The sequence below is a fragment of the Musa acuminata genome, chromosome BXJ1-10 (assembly GCF_036884655.1).
Source record: "Musa acuminata AAA Group cultivar baxijiao chromosome BXJ1-10, Cavendish_Baxijiao_AAA, whole genome shotgun sequence".
In the NCBI taxonomy this organism is placed as follows: Eukaryota; Viridiplantae; Streptophyta; class Magnoliopsida; order Zingiberales; family Musaceae; genus Musa; species Musa acuminata.
The window spans coordinates 18,213,072-18,234,967 of record NC_088336.1 but is presented as its reverse complement, the minus strand read 5'-3'; the positions used below and the strand labels follow the sequence as shown (position 1 = coordinate 18,234,967).

General features: G+C 35.8%; 1 protein-coding gene across 1 annotated transcript; it reads right to left on the bottom strand.

The window, feature by feature from the left end:
- Positions 1-1,620: 1,620 nt before the first annotated feature.
- On the bottom strand, positions 1,621-1,953 carry LOC104000042 (protein ELF4-LIKE 3-like). The gene has a single exon (XM_009421980.3). The coding sequence runs from the start codon at positions 1,951-1,953 to the stop codon at positions 1,621-1,623; it is 333 nt and encodes a 110-aa protein (XP_009420255.1).
- Positions 1,954-21,896: the final 19,943 nt, after the last annotated feature.

Sequence of the window (21,896 nt, the reverse complement as noted above, 5' to 3'; positions counted from 1 at the left end):
GCCTCCATGAAGTCCGATGACACCCCTATGGGTTCGACTATGATCTTGTGGTTGGAGCAGTAGCTTTGTTTGTATGGAAAATACTGTTTGTTCATGTATATCATAATAATGGAAGGAAAAGAAAATATATGTTCATGTAAATATTGGCAATAACAAAGTTCATTTTTCATCCCATCGCATGAATTGTTGTTTCCTTTGATGCGATGTTGGTCCCTATAGGATGAACCAGCAATCCGAGAGAGAGGTCACTGTTTTCTTTCTTCCCATGCATCAACATACCATAGTGGGCAAGCATCCAAAAAGATACTGACGAAGCCCTGTAGTTTTTTATTAGTGTAATTGATTGCTCACTCATTTGACTTAAACCATGAGTGATCAACAAAAGAGCAAAAGAGTAGAAATGTGATGCAACTGCATTAACAGTTGTAATTCCTGTGGTACATACAAACCTTGGCGGTGCTAATTCACTCACTGATCATATATTTAGCAACATCTACACACCACTAGTGCTAATTCACTCGCTGATCATATATTTAGCAACATTTACACACCACTGTCAAATAGGCAATAACTATACAACACCACCAAATTGAGATTTCTACAGCATGGAGGTCATCCGTGAAGATTCAGTTAAAAAGACTAGAACTATTCTCTCGATGCTCAAGCTAACGATAGCTCGATTGTCCCTGTTGATATTTCGATACAATAGATAGGTTTGGAAGTTAGAGCAAGTCTGTACAGAGAATGCACATCTCTACAATGCCAATCTCTACAATATCAGTTGCACAGGAATGCACATCCCTTGGAGCACTGCACCATTAGACATCTTCCCCATGGGTACCTCCAGCAATTAGGTTTCCTGTATCCAATCGCACATCCAATCCTCCTGTCCCATCATGGTGACGTCGTTCAATCTTCGTCCTAAGATGACATCGTCTAATAACATTGTCTATCCATAGTCTCTTTCTTATCACGAGGTCTCGTTATATTTGAGGAGTAGAGAAAAAAAAAAATAAAATTAAGAGAAAAAAATAAAAATTGAGAGTGTCAATTAGCTAGTTTAGTTGGCAAAGACATTGACAGTTTATTGTAAAATTATGAATTAAAATTTATCTTCGTCACTTATTTTTATTAAAAAATAAAAATAAAAATTGAGTGTTTTTCTAAAAATCACGTAACATCAATTTCCTAAAATTTATTTAATTGATGTCCTAAATGAGAAACGAGTTAATCCCAAAAGTGAAAGACGAGTTAAATTGATTTATAAAAAATAGATAGACACTACGCATTCTGAAATGATATTATCGAAATTTATTAAATTAATGGATTAATTATCCCGATTGAAAACAGAAGACCAATGCTCTGCTCTGCTCTGCCTTCCACCATCTGAAGGAAGCTTTATGCCGCTTGTCCTCTTCTATGGCACCGCTCTGAAGAGATCTCTGTCTCCCACAACATCTTTATACGCTCGTGCTTGAGAGATTGCCGCAAAAGAGAAGATGGGGAAGCAAACTCATCCACTCTACGCTCAGATTCTAAGTTGCTTTCTTGCGGATGCATTAAAGCATCTGAAAGAATATAGCACTTGAGACGGACCTCGAGGGTTGAGAGGTCTCTGCTTCATGCCCTGACTCTCTTGTGGCCAGGCTTCCCTTGGGAAGCAGCTCCAGCTTCAGGTGATGCCTCCATTGACCCGGTGAAGGAGAGGCAGAGCTCGACGTACACGTCGACGACGCGGCGGATATTGCTGTTGAGCTCCCCGATGAGGCGGACGTTGCGGTTGAGGCGTCCGGGGATCCTCGACGCCTGGTTCTGGTTGATCTCGTTGATCAGTTTCCTGTTCTGGTCCAACCGGCTCTGCACTTGCCCAAAGCTCTTGTGGAAGGTCTGCATCACCTTGTAGTCCCCTTGGCTGCCATTTCCCAAGACTGGGAACGTCTCTCCTCCTTCCATTGCTCCCTTCTCGCCCACCAAGCATTGCAAATAACAGGAGAAATCCTGGACGGAGACAACCACTTGGCACAACGGCCAATTACTACAAAAGGGAGGACAGATGGATACAAGTTTTAGCTCAAAGCCGAATCATTTTATGCCAAGAGAAGACGAATCGGCAGCTAAGATGAAACTTAAACTGGAGGGTAAAGAACTGATATTGAATGGCATCCAAGGATCATATTTTGATCAGAAATTCTAATCGATCCTCCTGGAAAACGAGGGAAGATCGAGAAAAATAGTCTGGAACATCATCAAGACTTCCAGCAAGAAAGATACAATTTTGATGCGAGCAAACAACAGTGACAACAAATACGACAAGAACAGAGAGGGAAGGATTTGCATCAAGCATACATACCTTGCAGAAGTTGGAAACTCCAATTCGAGCTTATGGAGAAGGGGAAAGAAATCCGGAAAGAGGGTGTGTGTGTTGAGGATTCGGTGCAGAAGAATCTACATTTATGCGAGGATACATATCTCAGCGGTCCGCAAACCAAAGACACAAAGATAGAGGGCGAGTCTTGAAGTTGCCGAATACAGGCACTTTTATATAAATAATAATAATAATAATAATAATAATAATAATAATAATAATAATAATAATGGAGGTTAGATTTTATTGAGTCTGCCCAAACTTGTATTGATGGAACATAGTGATGGATGAACATATAAACACAAATTGATGAGTACACCTCAAATCCTTTTCAATTGCCATTAGTTTATGGGTTAGGTTGTGGGGGACATGGAGTACAAAATACCGAAGCATAGTGCATGTATCTAATTGATACTGTACGTACGTCCATGAGAAGATCACATCTTTATTTCAATCCAAATCAAATCAAAATGCAACCAGCCCGATAATCTATTCGGTCTAAATTAAATTAGAATTGAACTTAGAATAATTTAATTATAATTTTTGATTTAAAAAATACCTAAAGCAATTACTTTTATGTGTCAAGAAGTATGTCCAAGTATATCTACTATAATCGTTTACAATGACAAAAGCGTATTTGCAATCTCCTAGGCTTAATGTATCAATTTATCCAAACAATCCATATGAATCAATTGCAATGATCTAAATGTGTTTATTTGATTTTTGAAACTATCTTTTATTTATTTTCCTAGTTCACATGCATCACACACATTATCTTTAACAAACTTAATGTTACGAATTCCTCTTACGAGTTCTTTGTATGAGATTTGAGAGATTAGTTTCATGCTAGCATGACCTAATCTCTTATGCCAAAGCCAAGCATCGTCATTCAAAATCGAAAAACATATTTCATTACAAAGATCATCAATGTTAATAGTGTATATATTATTTTATTTTAGGGCAATCATGGATGTGTTTTTGTGTGATTTTTCAATGATGCAAGCATTATATTCAAATCTAATGATATATTCTTTATCACATAATTGATTAATGCTCAAAAGATTATGCTTTAAGCCATCAACCAACACTATATCTTCAATCAAAAAGTTAGATTTGTTACATATAGTTCCTTTGCTAATGATTTTACCCTTATTGCTATCTCCAAAGGTGACATACCATTCGTCTAGGTTAGTGAGCTTAGAGAATTGAGATGGATCTCTGGTCATATACCTTGAGTATCCACTATCAAGGTATCATCTCTTGCTCATAAATATTTCTATAAAAAAGGGTGATTTTTAGATACCCATTTGACCTTGGGTGCCTCAAAAATCGATCTACACAACTTATCATATTGCATTTAGTCATTTGAGGTTCCTTAGGAACTTAAATCAATTTGTGTGGATTATATCTTTTAAGTGGACATTTATAGGCAACATGTCCACGTTTGTAACAAAAATTGCATTTGGTGTGGGGTGATACATGCAAGGTAGGGCCTTTAACAAAGGTAGTTGGATTTTGGTGAGAGCTACTCACAAATCCGATTCCACCTCTTCTATGAACGTGACCCTTATTGGCAAGGATCATGTTCAAGGACTTACTATCAACCTCAAACTTTTCTAAGGTTTCTTTAAGTAGCAAGTTTTCCTTTTTAAGTGTTTCTAATTTATTATATTTTGTGCAAAGAGCTAAACTATCATCATGCTCAATTTTTAGTCCATTAAAATCGCTAACGAGAGAAGCATGCTCCTTTTACAATAATTTATATTTTTTACTAACTAATTTACATTCATCAAATAAATCATGAAAATCACTTAGTAGTTCATCAAAAAATAAATTTGCATCTAATGAACTGCTTACCTCATCTCTAATAGCTATTAGTGCATAGTGAGCAACTTGCTCTGTGTTAGTTGGCTCCTCTTCTTTAGATGCACTTAAATCGTCCCAAGTTGCTTTAAGAGTCTTCTTCTTCTTTGGTTGCTTCTTCTTTTCTTGGGGACATTTGCTTTTAAAATGTCCCGGCTTCTTACATTCATAGCATATAACTTGTCCTTTCTTGGGTTCAATTTTGTTTTTAGTGTCATTTTTAAATTTATTTCTTTTTATAAATTTTTTAAACTTTCTTGTCAAGAGTGCCAAGTCATCATCATAGTCCTCATCACTTGAATTTTCTTTCAAATGGTCTTCATGAGTTCTTAGTGTCATATCCTTCCTATTCATTGGAAGATTATTATCAAGCTCTTCATGAGCATTGTAAGTCATATCATAGGTCACTAGTGACCCGATTAGTTCTTTAAGAGGGAAGTTATTTAAGTCCTTGACCTTTTGAATGACTGTTACTTTAGGGTCCCAACTCTTTGGAAGAGATCTCAATATTTTATTAAAAGTTTAAAATTTGAAAAATATTTGCCAAAAGCTTTTAGACTATTGACGACATCCGTAAAACGGGTGTACATGTCGATAATTGTCTCGTTTGGCTTCATCCAAAACAATTCATAAGTATGAACTAAAAGATTTATCTTTGACTCCTTTACTCTACTACTTCCTTCGTGAGTTATTTCGAGAGTGTGTCAAATATCAAAGGTCGTTTCACAAATAGACACTCGATTGAACTCGTTTTTATCTAAAGCACAGAACAAGACATTCATAGCCTTAGTATTTAAAGCGAAAGTCTTCTCCTCCAACTCATTCCAATCGTTCATTGGAAGATAAAGACTTTTGAAAACCATTTTTGATAATGTTTCATAGCTCAAAATCCATAGAAATCAGAAAGATCCTCATTCTAGTCTTCAAATATGTGTAATCTGTCCCATTGAACATTAGAGGATGTGTGATTGAATGACCCTCTTGGTTGTCAGCAAATGCCATCTTTCTTGGGTTTCAAACCAAATGAGAGTGACCTTGCTCTGATACCAATTGTTAGGATCAAGAGCGGCACTAAGAGGGGGGGTGGGGGGTGGGGTGAATTAGTACAGCGGAAAAATTACGTCGATTCAAAATCCTTCGTATGATAAAAACGGTTTTGACTCAAATTATTTATTTCACTTTAAATAAGTAGAGAAGAGAAGGTTGAGTAGTTTACGATGTAATAAAGTTGAATGCAGTAAAGAGAATTTACAGTAAGGAAAGAATACACCGAAATTTATAGTGGTTCGGTCGTTGTGACCTACATCCACTTTTGATTCCTCCTCCGTCGAGGTCATCGGTGTCCACTAATGGTCCTTCTTCAATAAGCGAAGACCAACCACCTTTTTACAGTGCTTTCTCCTTTTCATGGATTTAGGAGATAATCCTTACAAGCCTCACTCCTATTTCTTGGATGATTACAAAGCTAAGAGAGGGAGGAGGAGGACTCTTCTCACTTTTACAACACTTTTAATACCCCAACACTTAAGATTTTTTCACACTTTTGATTGCACTTTATTACTCTTCTATGCAGAAAAGGGTAGTGTATTTATAGGCACAATGACTTTAGAATTGAAGCCTAAAAGTGTAATATCTCGGATTTCCGGGGTACTGATGGTACCATTGCATGACACCTGACACTAGGCGGTACCATCGCCTAACAGAGCTCTCAAAGACTGAGCTCTAGCAGTACCACCACTTGACAGGGGCAGTACCACCACTAGCAGCATTAACTGTTGGTGGTATCATCGCCCAGACCACTTGGGAGATTGGGTCACGGTGCCATCGCCGATGACTTCAGGTGCTGAATGAGCTATTTCAACCGGCCCAATTCAGTCTTGTTAAGGGCCCAATTGACCCCTGACTGAGTTAGTGGGATTATCTCCCAATCCTAATTTAACTTAAGGACTAACTATAATGATTAAGATATTTAATAAAGTATTTTTGTTCCGGTACGCCAATTGTTCTTCCAGCGAGCCTGTGGCGATCTTTCGGCGAACTTCCGACGATCTCTCGGTAATGTTCCGGCGGACTCCCGGTAAGCTCCTGGACTTTACGATGAACTTCTTGGCAAGTTTCGATGAGCTTCTTTGACAAGCTCTTGGACTTCTCGGTTAGTTTTGGCAGAACTTCCGACGAACGTCTAAACTTCCAACGAACTCTCGAACTCTCGACGAAGTCTCGATCTTAACTCCGGCACAATACCCGCTTTATGTCTTACTACTATCATAGTTAATCCTACATACTTTTCTTAATATATAGATTAGATCAAATAATTTATAATTGATTTTATCATCAAAATCCGAGATTCAATGGTTATATCCATGTCATCAGGGAGAGACAACACTGTATTTGTACACGTGCGATGTAGCAATGTCAAAGGAGGATAATTTCAAACCACCCCCATCGACTCTTGAATCAAGAAAGAAGGGGTGAGAGTGTCTTTGTCTTACTTTGCGCTCGATGACTCCGTCCGACCCCAATGGCGATGCTCCGTGTGGGTGTCCTTGACCGTAACCTTCCCCCTCTCATCTGCCCTCTCTACCATCAAGCAAGTGAACTCACCTTTTCTTATTGCAAACTAACATATCTTGGTCTCTTCTCATTCTTCAATCTTATTTTGTTGTTTCAATTCCTGACTGGTTTTTGTTTGGTTTCCATCAATCCAATCTTTCCTTGATCTTGTCCTGTAGTGTCGATTCTTGACTTGATCTAAGTCTTAGGGGTTTGTTTGATGGCCAGATGAGTGTGGAACCATAGGTTGTTGTTGATTGATTGATGAAATCAGGACTATTGAGGATCTAGGGGCTTGTCGATGGAAAGTGGATCGATGCCTATGATGACAAGACCCTTTAGGTACCTCTCGAGGTGCATTCCATCTTGTTTCCAATTCTTGAAGGTGTTCCTATTTAGTTTTGGAGTTGATATTCTAAGGGTGTGTCTTCTAATTGTATAGATGAAAAATAGGCCAGTCTATATGGTTGTTTAATTAAAAAATAGTTAAGGAATTGGCCATTATCAAAAAACAAAAACCATGATGGAATCTAGAAAGAAAATGTCACGACTAAATTTATTTCATTCTTGATTCTTGAATGTGTTCCTGTTTTCTTAGAGTTGATCTTCTTATAAATTTTTTTTTCTAGTTATACAGACATGCGAAGGAATAATAAAACGAGCCTTAAGAAGCAAAGATTAAGAATTTTTTATTTTATTTTTGGTATATATAAAATCTTGCTATTGGTGATATTATCACTAGTTTTCCATGCATGAGAAGGAATGAGACAGCTGATGCAGTATCCTTTGCAATTGAAGTTGTTTAATACTTAGGGTTTCTTGCTTTCTAACGCTAAGTTAGACTAGTATCAAGGTTTATTATTAATACATTTTAGAATATATTGTATATGCTCTTATGATTTGAAAAATGTCTATACACTTAAGGTGATGCTTATTAGGCATCGGTAGTATTGGTAAATTTTACAATATCATGATTGTTTGTTTACGAGAGAAAGAAGGAAAATTTTATAGAAAGTGCTCAACATAAGATATCAACCCTAGATAAGCTTATAAAAAGTCCAACGTAAGGTATCTCCTCTTATCCTATAATGTGATTAGGTTTATATTACTCCAAAAAGGGGGGGTGGGGTCTATTGAGAGAACTATTGATAGTGTTATTTCAATAACACTAAGGCCTTTTTTGAAGTGGATTGGACTCTTTTAAATAATCGCTAGGGATAAACATGGAAATGACTTAATCAGAGCAAAGTAAACTGTTGTAATAGGCTAGGCTAGAAAATGGCTATAAGTTACAAGGCTAGAGACTCAAACTAGATCTATCTCCTATTGTTTGTAAGAGAACTCTACTTAATTGCTACTCATATTGTAAGAGATATTGAAAGGAGATCGCTAAGAACTTACATAGAAATAGGTAGTCTTGTAAAAGTGGGTTTGTTAGTGTTCGAGACCTACATATGCTTAGGGTTGGGCTTACCATTGGAATGAAAATAGATTCAGCCCATATTTCTAGGCTTTTGTGCCAAAAGAATCAAATGGGACATGATAGACTATTTGTAAAAGTGAATTTACATATATTTTTCAAAGGGATTGGATATCAAGGGGATCATTACGCTTGGTATACTCCTAAGTATAGTAAGTATAAGGTAGTGTTCGTTTTAAATTTGATATATCTTAGCTCATGAAAAGACATAGATCTCTTTTTTTGAGAATTAAGTAAACTATTCAAGTATATAGCTAAGGTATATTAGAGTCTCCCTCTATATTGGGTAAGAAAGAATGTGATCGAGGAAAATGAGCTTGATTACAAAATTTGTTTTGAAAATTGACTATAAAGAGGTGCATGACTCACGCACCAGGAATGAGAAAGAAGATAGATAGTTTGACCTGTGAACTATGATGTTAATCTCCAACCACCTCAAAGATCACTTCTTCCCCTAAGATACTTTAGCCCTATAAACTACTCTTCCATAGTCTTCCATTAGCTAGAAATAGAAAGCCCTAACGAATCAATCAACCTATTGATGAGATGATGGGAGGGAACTCTTTAGCCCTTCTTCATTCTTTGACCTTGCTTTTTTATCTTTTATTTTGACTCTTTCATACTAAAGCAATATCAACTTAAGCCTAGGCTGAATCACCTTATTCCTTGTTGGCTCGATCAATGGCTTCTTTATCTCTATGGATGTTTCAATATTCAATCAATTGTTAGAATGTCATGCATGTATGACTATCGAAGCATTCAAAAACACTAGTATGAATCACTACTTATGAGTTCGAAAACACCAGTATGAATCATACTGCTAATCTCCTTTAAGCTTGAAAGTAGCCTTTCCAATCACTTTAAGCAAGGAAAATTGAATTCCACTAAATTGAAAGGAATCCTATGCTATGCTCGTGCATAATAACTCACATTCTCTATTTCTTTATTAAATTAATCCTTTTTCTATAAGCAATTTGAGCTATTGAAAGTGAATTCAATTACCCCAAGGCTGATGAGTATTCTTAAAAAAATAAAGAGAATAAAGAATATAGATTGATTTCACATTCTCTTCCCTTTTTCAAAAGGTACTAAATATCAAAATTCTTTTTTTATGATATAATAAAGAGTATGATATAAAAAGGGTATTGTATTGAGCATAGGAAAGAAAAGTGCTTCATTGGGGTGCAATAGAACGAACTGCTGATTATAGAAATATCTCGACGGGAGTCTCTAGCCTGGATTTCTAGAAAATCTTTCAAAACCATCATAAAACCTCCTTTTTTGCTTTTCTATTACCTCTCTTATATAATTCATTCACTTTCTAAGATATAGATAAATTAATAGAAAGACTATAAATGTCATATCTTATGTCAATGGAGAGGAGGTCTCACACTCAGTCATAGGCTCCCCTTTTTATCTAAGATAATAGCATGTCTGTCTCTTTTCTAAGTGATTGATATTAGACACCTCCAAGATAACCCAGGAAAGTAGGAATCCTACTGGGAAAGCTTTTTTGTAGGAACCCTTCCTTATCGTCATAATTCATATCACACTTGTGTCCGACCAAAAGAATTGAATTATATGATTACTTTGGAATAGAGTCTATAGCTAACTCCACTCCAAGGCAAGACTCGAGGGTAGATTTTATCCTAAAATCCCATTAAATCCCCTACCTAGACCTTTATTAGTAATGGCCATTGAATTCAAAAGAAAAAAATTGAGATGACAAGAGCCCTTGAAAAAGAACTTATCATAAAATGAACTATAACAAAGATGAAAGAAAAATATATTTCCATTCAATTATTTAAGCAAAGGCTTCCACTCACATTAGCGCTTAAATTTCTAACGCTTTTAACTCTTCTAATGCAAGTTCTTTACTTTCTTGCTTATTTGTGTTAACGTGAGTTCTTTCTGTACTTAGTCACCATTACTTGTTGGGTTGCTACTAGTTCTTAAATATATGATATCGATAGTTAAACTCTAAACTATAGGATAGAGGTGGAGGCACCGATCAATACATTTTATTTATTTATTATTGACTTTGCCTTTCCCTCAAACACTTGTTCATGGCTATTACTCGAGTATAGAATACTTGCTCATGGCTATGCTATTACTCAAGTACAAAACACATGCTCATGACTATTACTCAAGTACAATATTATCACCCTACATTTGTTCGTTAGCTTGTTCGTAACACTTGTTGAATATCTCTTGCATATAATATAATTGACTAAGGAATATACACCTTATAAATAATAGGTTAAAAAGAAGAGTGATTAAAAGCACTCTCTAAGACAACCTCTGGCACTGTGCTATAGTAGGGCGAGTATGAAGTAATCAAAGAAGAAAATCTCGCTCGCTATTTCTATAAGAGTTGACATTTGACTACTATTACTTCAAAACTCACCTAATCATTAAATTGAGGCACCATGAAACTCCCTTAAGCGTAAACATCCCAAATACATTAAGCATAAGTGTAGGTAAGGTAAGCATAAGTTCGAGTATAGGCTTTTGGAAATAAATGCAAGGGAAGTAAGTATAGGCTTATGGAAGTAAGTGTAAGTAAGGTAAGCGTGTAATTACAAGTATAGTATAGGCTTATGGAAGTAAGTGCAAGTAAGTAATATAAACAATAGAGTATAGGCTTATAGAAGTAAGTGTAACTAAGCAATATAACAAATAGAGTATCGACTTATATAAGTGAGTAAAAGTAAGTAAAATAAAGAGTAATAGAATAATCAACTATAGGGCTCAGGACTCTCTAATGTGCAACTTAAGTAACTCCTATAAGCACACCTCTCTATCCATCAAAAGAAGTTCAAGTACAAAGTCAATAATAGAGTAAACTAACTCTTAACTCCTTACTTTTATCACTCAACACCTAACTCTTAACTACGATTTGTTTTATATGGATCTCTCTCACTCTTGACTCTCCTTACTTTAAAAACTCAATATCTAACTCTTGACTTCTTACTTTTCTCACTTAGAGCTAGGCACTAAACTTTAAGTGAACGAGTTGAGGCACTACTATCCCTATTTCAAAGAAGAGAATGAGCACTAATGATAAACTCTGCCCTAATGCACAAGGGCTTGCTAACGATTAAGCGTTTCCTTTAAGTATAGAATTTAATAAACAAACTAAAACACTATTAGCATACTTAGGCTTGTATTGAGAATGAATGTCAATGCCACATCCCAAAGGCTTGCATTAAGAATGAATATCGACACACCCCTATAAAGACTCATGTTAGGGAAAGGCTTGTTGAGATAGCCTTTTTTGTTTAGTGAATAGAGTATATTGGCTTGATGTAGAAGAAGTGGTATACTATTTGTTTGTTCCTCTGAAGCTCCCATTAGCACCCCAAGATTGGAAGTAGTATCAAGTTGAGTTCACCTTGAGAATCGAATTGAAGAAGCCGAATGAAAGCCAATTAAGGTGACAAGATCAGAAATAGAAAAAGTAAAGTCAACAAGAGAATCAATAGAGTCACCAGTTACAATAAGATCAGGAGAAGTAGTGCTAGGAAATGTTGTTTTTGTTCAAAAGTCAAGTTTCGTTCTTGTGGAAACCCAAATTGCTTATATATCAGCATAGAAAAATGCAATCAGTTCTGAGTTTTTATGCCCTAATCGATTATTGAAACAGGTATATATCAATGCAAGCCATAGTCATTCTGTAAACCCAAATTTCTTACGTGTAAAGGTAGCATAGTTAAGAACCAAACTTAGTATTAGAAAAATCTTCAAACTGTAAAGAAGTACTTCACTAGAATATGTATTGTAATGTTAGGAGAGGTGAAGCATAAACAAGCAATGGTATGACCATTGTCATCATGAATAAATATATGAGGCAAGAATAAGAAGACAGTGGTGCTCCTCCAAGGAAAATAATAAAGGATGGTTAGTACAACAGACTATTACAGGGATTACTATAGGAATCAAAGCATTTGAACTATGTTGGGTCTCTTTCAATGTAAGTAACGGTTTTGAAGCACGGTGTGGTCCACGTCGTTGATTGAAGCATGGTGACACTGAATACGAGTCAGTCTCTTAGGGTGCGAGTGTTGTGCTAAAGAAGAGTTCCAGTTCTGTAACTCCATCGCTTGTTGAGGCAATAGTGGAGTTACTAATTTATATGAGTTGCACACTAGATTTTATTCTTAAAGCGCTAAGACCCAATTAGCTAGCAATGTTATTTTTCTACTATTATCCATATATATCACACTCCATTCAATAAGTCTAAGAAAAATCAAATAACAAGGCAACAAGGCTTGAATAACTAATTTCGTCAAGTCATATAACCTATATTCAATTCATAATCTGGCTAAGGCTAAATAATAGGAACTTATATTCTGGTTAAGAATAAAGAATTGGAACTCGAACTATGCTTCTGTTTAAGGGTAAAGAATAGAAACTAACTCTACTGTTGGCCCACTATACACTAATGAAAGAGAACTTATATTCTATTTCCGTCAAAGAATAAATAACAGGAACTTGTATTTAGGATCATGCGTAAGGAGCAAGTTAAGTTACAGGGACAACTACTAAGCACTTCAGAAGGCCATAATTAAAGTAAACTTCTAGTCCTGAATAAGTAACATATAATTAAGTGTTATAATGCAAGTAAGGAGTTATTATGAGTTATTACAATTCCTATTTGTAGGAGCTCCATGTCAGCCTGTTCCAGTTCTAGTTTACAATTACTACAGTAATAGTTACCATGGTAACTATAGTAACTATACTATGGTAACTATAGTAACTATATTATAACTATAGTATACTGTACTATAGTATAACTATAACTGTAGTATACTATAATTATAGTTATAATAACTATACTTAATATAGTATGGTATAATATTATTACTATAGTATACTATAACTATAGTATATTATAGTATAATTACACTATAGTGTACTTATATTATATACTATAACTATAGTATACTATACTATACTATACTATACTATACTATAAATATAGTTACTATACTATAGTATAGAAATTATAGTATATTATATTATAATTATACTATAGTATACTATAGTATAATATAACTAGTATAGTGTTACACTATAATATACTATATAGTTATAATAGTGTTATATTATCGCATGCTATAGCATGCTATAATAGAGTTAAGGTCCATTTTAGTCATTGTGATTTTGGTCATACACCTCTTAAGCCCTTATGGTTTACTCATGTCTAAAATAAACTATATATTTTAAAAAATATAGCATATAAGCCTCTCTCATCAAGTCTGAGTTAATAGATATCAAAGTCTGCTTACGTTATATGTTGACTCATAATAAATCATTAATACAATGACATATGTAATTTAGGGTTTAGATCTATTTTAGCTCATGTAGTGTTGGTCATGGACCTCTTAAGCCCTTATAGTTTAATCGTGTCTAAAATAACCCTTATATTTTTAAAAACGTAGTATATAAACCTCTCATATCAAGTCTAAATTAATAAATGTTAGAGTTTGATTATGTGACATACTGACTTATAATAAATCATTAATATAATGACATATATAATTTAAATTAAAAAAAAACTATGACTTATATTAATGGTAGGAGGATGCATCATTGTGAAAGCGACTACCAATAGCAGCACCGAGTCACTATTGCTTAGTAGGGCATCGTACGTACACAGTCTCTCTTGCATTGATGATGAGCTCAGGAGCTTTTGATGCCCTGCTAGGCACTAGCGGCTTGGTGCTGCTATTAGTGGTTGCTTCTGTTAAGATCATAAAGGTACTAAGATGAGGGGAGGCGGGTGAATTAGAGCTTTCGAAAATCAGTTTGAAAGTTTCGATCGATGAAACTCGTATTGGAAATATGTTTAACTTAGAATGTGAGAAAGACAGTGAGTAACTAAATCAATTATCAATAGGAAGGAAAAGAATGAAGAGAAATGCAAACCTGATTTATAGTGGTTCGATCATCCTAACCTACGTTCACTCCCGGTCCATCTTTCCTCGAGGCTACTACTATCGATCTTCTTTTCAATGGGTGAAGATCAACTATCCTTGTTACAACTCTTTTCTCCTTTAGGAGAGAACCTTCATACCTCTCTTTTACAACAAAACCTCACACCTCCCTTAGAAAGACTTTTAAACTCAAGGAAGAAGAGACTCAATACTTTAAGAAAGATTATACATTTAAAATCATAAGTTTTTGTTGCTATGTCAAGCAAGCGTGAGAGTGATATTTATAGGCCCCAAATGGCTTTAGAAATAGAGTAAACAATTTAAATCTCTGGGTTTTTGAGGTATTGGCAGTACCACTACTGACCCTAACGATACCATTGTCGAGTTTTTTTAGAAAAGTACAATTCGTACTTTCAACTCATAGGTGATATCATCGCTTGGCCCAACTCAAATCACCGAATTAGCCTTCTAATAGGCTCAATTCAACCCTAATTCAGGCCTAATGGGCTCTTAATCAAGTTGGCATGGTTATACCCAAAACTAACTTAATTATACACTTAAACTACTTCGATCAAGACTCAACAACTATAATCATAAAGCTTACGTTGTCCGGTATGTTATTTGTTCATCAGGCACTTCATTCGAACTTCCGACGTATCGTCATTTCCTTCGACGTATTGCTTAATCTATCGACATATTGACCTCCCATAACATCCAATCTTCTTAGCACAATGCTCGATCCTTCTAGTCCGATGCCCGATCTCATGGCAGAAAGTTCATGCTAGTCATAGGTGCCCTATAATCACGTGAGTGATGGCAAATGTGACTTGACATGCAATCTTTTTGCTTCTTATAATTATTTGATATTTTATCACTTTATATTACCTATTGCATTAATATATTGTGATGTCTATGGATCTGTGCAATGAGAATCAGATTGTGATGAGATCACGATAATAAGACCGATTCACCTTTAAACACGTATCCTAAATAATCTCAGTCATAAGTTACTCGAGAGGGGTATCGAGATAACTAGACAGACTGGTATATTGTATACACGTATATATAATGGATGCAGTTGGTCTCATACCTGCTTGTGTGGGGACACTAGGGATATAGTGCAGGTGCTCATTAGAGAATGAGTTCAATAATTGATCTATAATAGAATGCTAGATGGTTAATGATATCTCATTGTCAAATAGCGATTCCGTTATCCCAATAGTATACATGGTCCTTAGACTTGAGACACTAAGGATGTCATGTGTGAATACTCCACTCTTTGATATTGGGCTTATAGTTTTGGAAGTTCTAAATCTAGCATAGCCGGCCATCGGGAGTGGCAGCCAACCTTACAAGGACTATTGAGTATCGATAGAGGATCATCCACTCTTGGTGTCATGAGAGGAATGTCCCATATGTTCTTACTTAGACAAATCTCTGGCTATGATCATTCGGATTGAGAGATAAAGAGTTTTTTGGGAGAATCCGATTAAAGCAAGACTCGAGTAGAAACCGTATAGGTCTGACAGCACCATGCTCGATATACAGTCTCTGTGATATTAGATGGATAAGAGACTATCAAAATCTAAAATTCAATAATTATGAGTATAGACTTCGGGAAGTGGCATAAAGTCACGAATTCCGAAATAGAATCTATGTACTCAAACAAGATTTGGAACATAGTTGATGCACCTAAGGGTATCATACCCATTGGTTGCAAATGAATCTTTAAGAAGAAGATAAGAGTAGTTGGATAGGTAGAGACATATAAAGCAAGGCTAGTGGCTAAGTGATATCGTCAAAGTGAAGGTGTTGACTATGACAAAACTTCTCCCCTATAGCCATGTTAAAATCTATCTGAATTCTGTTGGCTATTATAGCATACTATGACTATGAGATCTGACAAATTGATGTAAAAACTGTGTTCTTTAATGGCAACATCAAGGATGAGGTGTATATGATACAACCTAAGGCATTCGTGTCTAATGAGAGTCCAGATAAGATATGCAGATTGCTTAGGTTCATCTATAGACAAAAGCAAGCTTCTCAAAGTTTGAATATAAGATTTGATGAGGCGGTCAAATCTTATTGCTTTATTAAAAATGAAGATGAGTCTTATGTGTATAAGAAGGTAAGTGAGAGCACTATCACCTTCTTAGTGTTGTACATAGATGATATCCTAATCATTGAGAATGATATATGGATGCTCTCAATAGTAAAAGCTTCGCTATCTAGAGATTTCTTAATAAAGGACTTAGGGGAAGCATCTTATATCTTGGGAATTCGGATCTATAAAAATAGATCTAAGAGGATGCTTGGCTTGTCCTAGTCCAAGTACATCGACATCATTGTCAAAAGGTTTAGCAAAAATATTCCAATAGAGGTCTCATACCGATGAGACAGAATATTACTTTCTAGGAGTATATCCCAAAAGATTCCTGAAGAAATGACAAACATGGATAGGATACCCTATGCCTCAGTGATAGGATCTATCATACATGTTATGCTTTGTACCAGACCTGATATAGCACATGCTCTAAGTGTTACTAGTAGATATCAAGCGGATCCATGTTTGGAATACTCGAAGGTAGTAAAGTGTATCCTTAAGTACTTAAGAAGGACTAAGGATCTTTTACTTGTGTATAAAGAAAGTAGCCTTAGTGTTGAGGGCTATATGGACTCGAGTTTTCAGTCTAATATCAATGATAGCAAGTCTAACTCAAGGTATATGTTTACTCTGAATAAAGAAGCAGTATGTTGGAAGATTTCCAAGCAAGATAGTGCTGCTGACTCGACCACAGAGATGAAGTGCATTACTATGACAGAAGTAGTAAATGAGAGAATTTGGGTGAAGAAGTTCATCACATATCTAGGAGTCATGTCGGGTAGCGAGGAGTTGATTCCTTTATATTACGATAATAAGAAGGCAGTTGCTCAAGCAAAGGAACCCAAGTCTCATCAAAAGTTGAAACACATTCTGAGGAGATTCCATTTAATTAGAGAGATTGTGACCCGTGGTGATGTAGTAGTGGAAAGAGTTCCATCCGAAGATAACATCGTAGATCCACTAACGAAGCCATTATCTCATATTATCTTTAAGTATCACATGGGTCTGATGAGGATCAAATATATAAGTAATTAGCTTTAAGTCAAGTGACAGATTGCCAGTCATAGGTGCCCTACAAACCAATCATATGAGTGATGGCACGTATAACACATTTCGTAATCTTTTTACTTATTATTATTTATTAATATTTTCTCATTTTATATTACCTATTGCATATATTATGATGTTCATGGATCTATGCAATAGGATTGTATCATGATGAAATCATGATAATGAGACCAATTCACCTTTAAACACAAATCCTAAGAATCCCTATCATAGGTTACTCGAGAGGGACATTGAGATAATCAATGTGTTGTATACTTATCCATATGATGGAGGTGACTAGTCTCATAACTACTCATATGGGGACAATAGGGATATAGTATAGGTGCTCATTAGAGAATGAGTACACTGATTGACCCGCTCACGAAATGTTGGATGATTGATGATACCTCATTATCAGATAACGATTCTGTGGTCCTAGTTGTGTGTTTAGTTCTTAGACTTGAGACACCAAGGATGTCATTTATGAGTATTTTATTCTTTAATACTAGACTTATAAGTCTGTAAGTTTCAGATCTAACACAACCGATCATCGAGAGTGGTAGTCAACCTTAGGAGGACAATTGAGTGTCGATAGAAGATTATCTACTTTCGGTGTCATAAGAGGAATATCTTATGTTCTTACTCAGGTAAATCCCTAGCCAGGGTTATTCGGATCGAGAGAGAAAGAGTTCTTTGAGAGAATCCAATTAAAGTGAGAGTCGACTAGATTCTGTATGGGCCTAACAACACCATACCTGGTATATTATCTTTGAGATATTAAATAGATGTATGACTATAGATACATAGTAACTAAGGATAGAGAGGTCTAATGAATTGAATTCTTCTGTATCATCTAGGGACTGTGGTGTAGTAACCTAGTATATCCATAGTCGATGAGATAAGTAAATTATTATAAGAGATAATAATTCACTAAGTCAGAAAGAGTTCTAACAGTTATGACTCATGGTCAGCTCGATATTAGGCCTAAAAAGTCACATACATATGGTAGATATTACGACAAGTAGAGGTTCGAATATGAGATATCTGCTAAAGTCTCTATCTTATTGGATATCTAGTAAATCTTTGAATTATTAGATCTTGTAAATAAGGTCCAATGAGAGATTGGTGCAGACTCCCACTTTTATCGTTGTAGACTCCCACTTTGCTCCCTCAGATTGGTGTATATCCTCAACATATCCTTATCATCTACCTTTGACGCTCCAATTACTGTCCCCACAGGAAACCATAGTATTTTCTCACATACAGTCCTTATCTCCATCAATGCTACAACTCTTATCCCCTTCAAGCTATCCAAAGGTGATAACTACATATACTGGCATGCTTAATTTTTTAATCTCCTATTTGGCTATGATCTACTAGGCTATGTCGATAGCTCTCTCCATTGTCCACTAGCGATGCCAACATCCAGGAGCACCCAATCAAGTACCAAATCCGGACCACAAATTATGGTTACATCAAGATCATCTCATCCTCTAAGCAATTCAAGCTTCAGTCACTGGATCCCTTGCCCCACTCATATCTTCATGTAACAATGCTGCCGAAGCCTAGTGCAAGTTGCAAACCACCTTGGCAAATCGTTCACGTAGTCACATACTTAGTCTCCTATCCAACCTCATGACAACAAAATAAGAGAGTTGCCGATTATCTATAAAATATAAAAGCATCATAACTTGGCCTTGATAGGTCATTCCGTCAGTAATGAAGAAGTCATTGTCTACACTCTTAATGGCCTAGGGGATGAGTACAAGGATCTGACAATAATAATACAAGCACATGACTCACTGATGTTATTTGAAAAACTCTATGATAAGTTGACTGACTTTGAGATATATCTCAAGCACGAGGATAAATCGCCAGGACCATCCATCATAGCTCAAGTCAGTCAAAAATCTAAGAGGAGGTGCAACTAGTATAACAAGATTGTCAACAATGGTTTGACCAAGATACCTCCTGAACTTATGAGCTCCAAACAAACCATTCCTCCTCCATATCATCAACATTTAAATCATAACTACTAAGGTGGCTACTTCAATCATCATTAGTCTTAGTGCCCTAATCACACAAACCAACAAAGAGTTGTCTGTCAGTTGTATGATAAAGTCAGCCACTCTACAAAGGTATGTCAATCTCGACCCAGACTTCCTGCTCAATCACATTGGCCTCAAGTAAATCTCACGACTATTCCGAATACTAGTCAACATAATTGGATTGTGGACTCTGGTGCATCTCACCACATCACCTCTAATCTACGAAATGATGATATCATCATCAGTGATAGTAAAGGAATCCTTATTACTCATAGTGGTTCCACAACGCTTAATTCATATACCATAACTTTTACACTCGATGATATTCTGTGTGCACCTCACATTAAATGAAATCTCATTTTTGTTTCTCAATTCTACAAACAAAATAATACCTCAATTGAATTATTTCCTAACTCTTTTCTTGTCAAGGATTTTAGCATGGGGGCATCCTTGGTCCAAAGCCAAAGTAAGGACATTGTTTATGAATGACCGTTAGTTCTACAAATAACTCAGCCCACTATTTACTCTTCAATTGTAGCTCCAATTGATGTATGACATCGTCATCTTAGTCATCTCTCATCCTCTATCTAGCATAAATTACTTTCTCACTATTCTCTTCCTACTTTTAAAAATAGTAGCATTATAACTCATTGTAATGATTGTCTCAATAATAAAAATCATAGACTCCCTTTTGGAATATCCTCTATATCCTATTCTAAACCATTTAAAATTATTTATACTGATGTTTGGGGCCCTACCCCAATCACTTCTTTTGAAAAGTTCATATTTTATATCATTTTTGTATATTATTTCACTAAGTACACATGGTTATGCCCTCTCCATCATAAATTTAAAGTTTCAATAATCTTCACCAACCTTAAAAAGTTGGTCGAGAACTTCTTTCAGTCTACAATTACAATAGTTTACTCTGATGGCGGAGGTGAATATCAAGCTCTCATATCCTGCCTCTCAACTTGTGGTATACAATACCTTTAAGCAACCCCCACATACTTCTCAACTAGTTGGCTCTGCTGAATGCAAACATTGACATATAGTTGAAACAAGTTTCACACTTCTACATCACGCCTCTATGTCAGCAACCTTTTGGTACGTAGCCTTTCAAACTACCGTTTGCCTTATTAATCATATGCTCACTCCAATCACCATTTGAAAAACTATTTCACAAATCTTCAAACCTTCAAAAACTCAAAATATTTGGCTATTTGTGTTATCCATGGCTACGTCCCTATACCTCATACAAAATAATATCAAGATCTAAGCCTTACATTTTCATAGGATACTCTCTTGAACATAATATTTTTCGATGCTACGAACCCCAAACTCAAAGTCTTTATATCACGTCATGTTATTTTTGTAGAGTCTACCTTTCTATTTCAAAATCATGAGTCTCTTGTTATGCAAGCTACTCCAACAAATATACATCACTGGAATATAATATTGATTGCCTCAAACAAGCCTTTCACAATATCATCTAGTCCTTTTTATAAGGATCTACACTCTCTTGTTCTCCTAGTTCAATAGCTCCTCACTCCCGCCATTGCTTCTCCTCTCCCTTCTTCACAAGCTTCCCATACTACTGAAGTAATGCCTTTAGAAACACAATCACTTTCTTTACTCTCTTCTGGACCCAGAGACATTAAAGAACCTCAGCCTACTCTGACCCATGTCATTGCCTCTCCATCGCTCATATCAATAACATAACCTATAGCTCCTGGACATCCAATAACAACACACTCCAAAAATGGTATCTTCAAACCACGTCAAATCCTCGACCTGCATGCTATCACAAAATCTTCTCTTGGGACTAGTGAACCTACCACAATTACTCAAGCTCAAAAATCTCCACACTGACGTAAAGTCATATGTGAAGAATGTGATGCCCTCCTCCATAACTCTACATGGACCCTTGTACCGTTTCATCCTATACAAAACATCATCGGGTGTAAATGGATCTTTCGAATTAAGCAGAACTCAGACGAAACCGTTGCTAGATAGAAAGCATATCTAGTAGCCAAATGATTTTATCAATGACCTGGAGTTGACTTCACAAAGACTTTCAGTCCCGTTATTAAATCCACAATAATTCAACTTATCCTAAGTTTGGTCATATTTCAAAAGGCTCACACCTATGATAATTGGATGTTAACAATGTCTTTCTACAAGGGATTCTAACTGAAGATGTCTTTATATAGTAACCCCTTAGCTTTGTTCATCATCAGTATCCGAGACGTATCTACAAACTATAAAAAAGTTATTTATAGACTTCGTCAAACTCCATAAACCTAGTATACTGAACTTGACTCATTTTTGACAACAACTAGCTTCATCAATTCCAAATCTGATATCTCGTTATTCCTATGACAATAAAATAGAAACACAATATATTTTCTAGTATATGTGGATGATATTATTGTCACAGGCAATAATCCCTTGGCAATTCAAGCATTCCTAAAGCAATTGGTCGATCGATTCT

Coding starts and splice junctions, on each gene's coding strand:
- LOC104000042 (XM_009421980.3), bottom strand. CDS start 1,953: ATGGAAGGAGGAGAGACGTTCCCAGTCTTGGGAAATGGCAGCCAAGGG.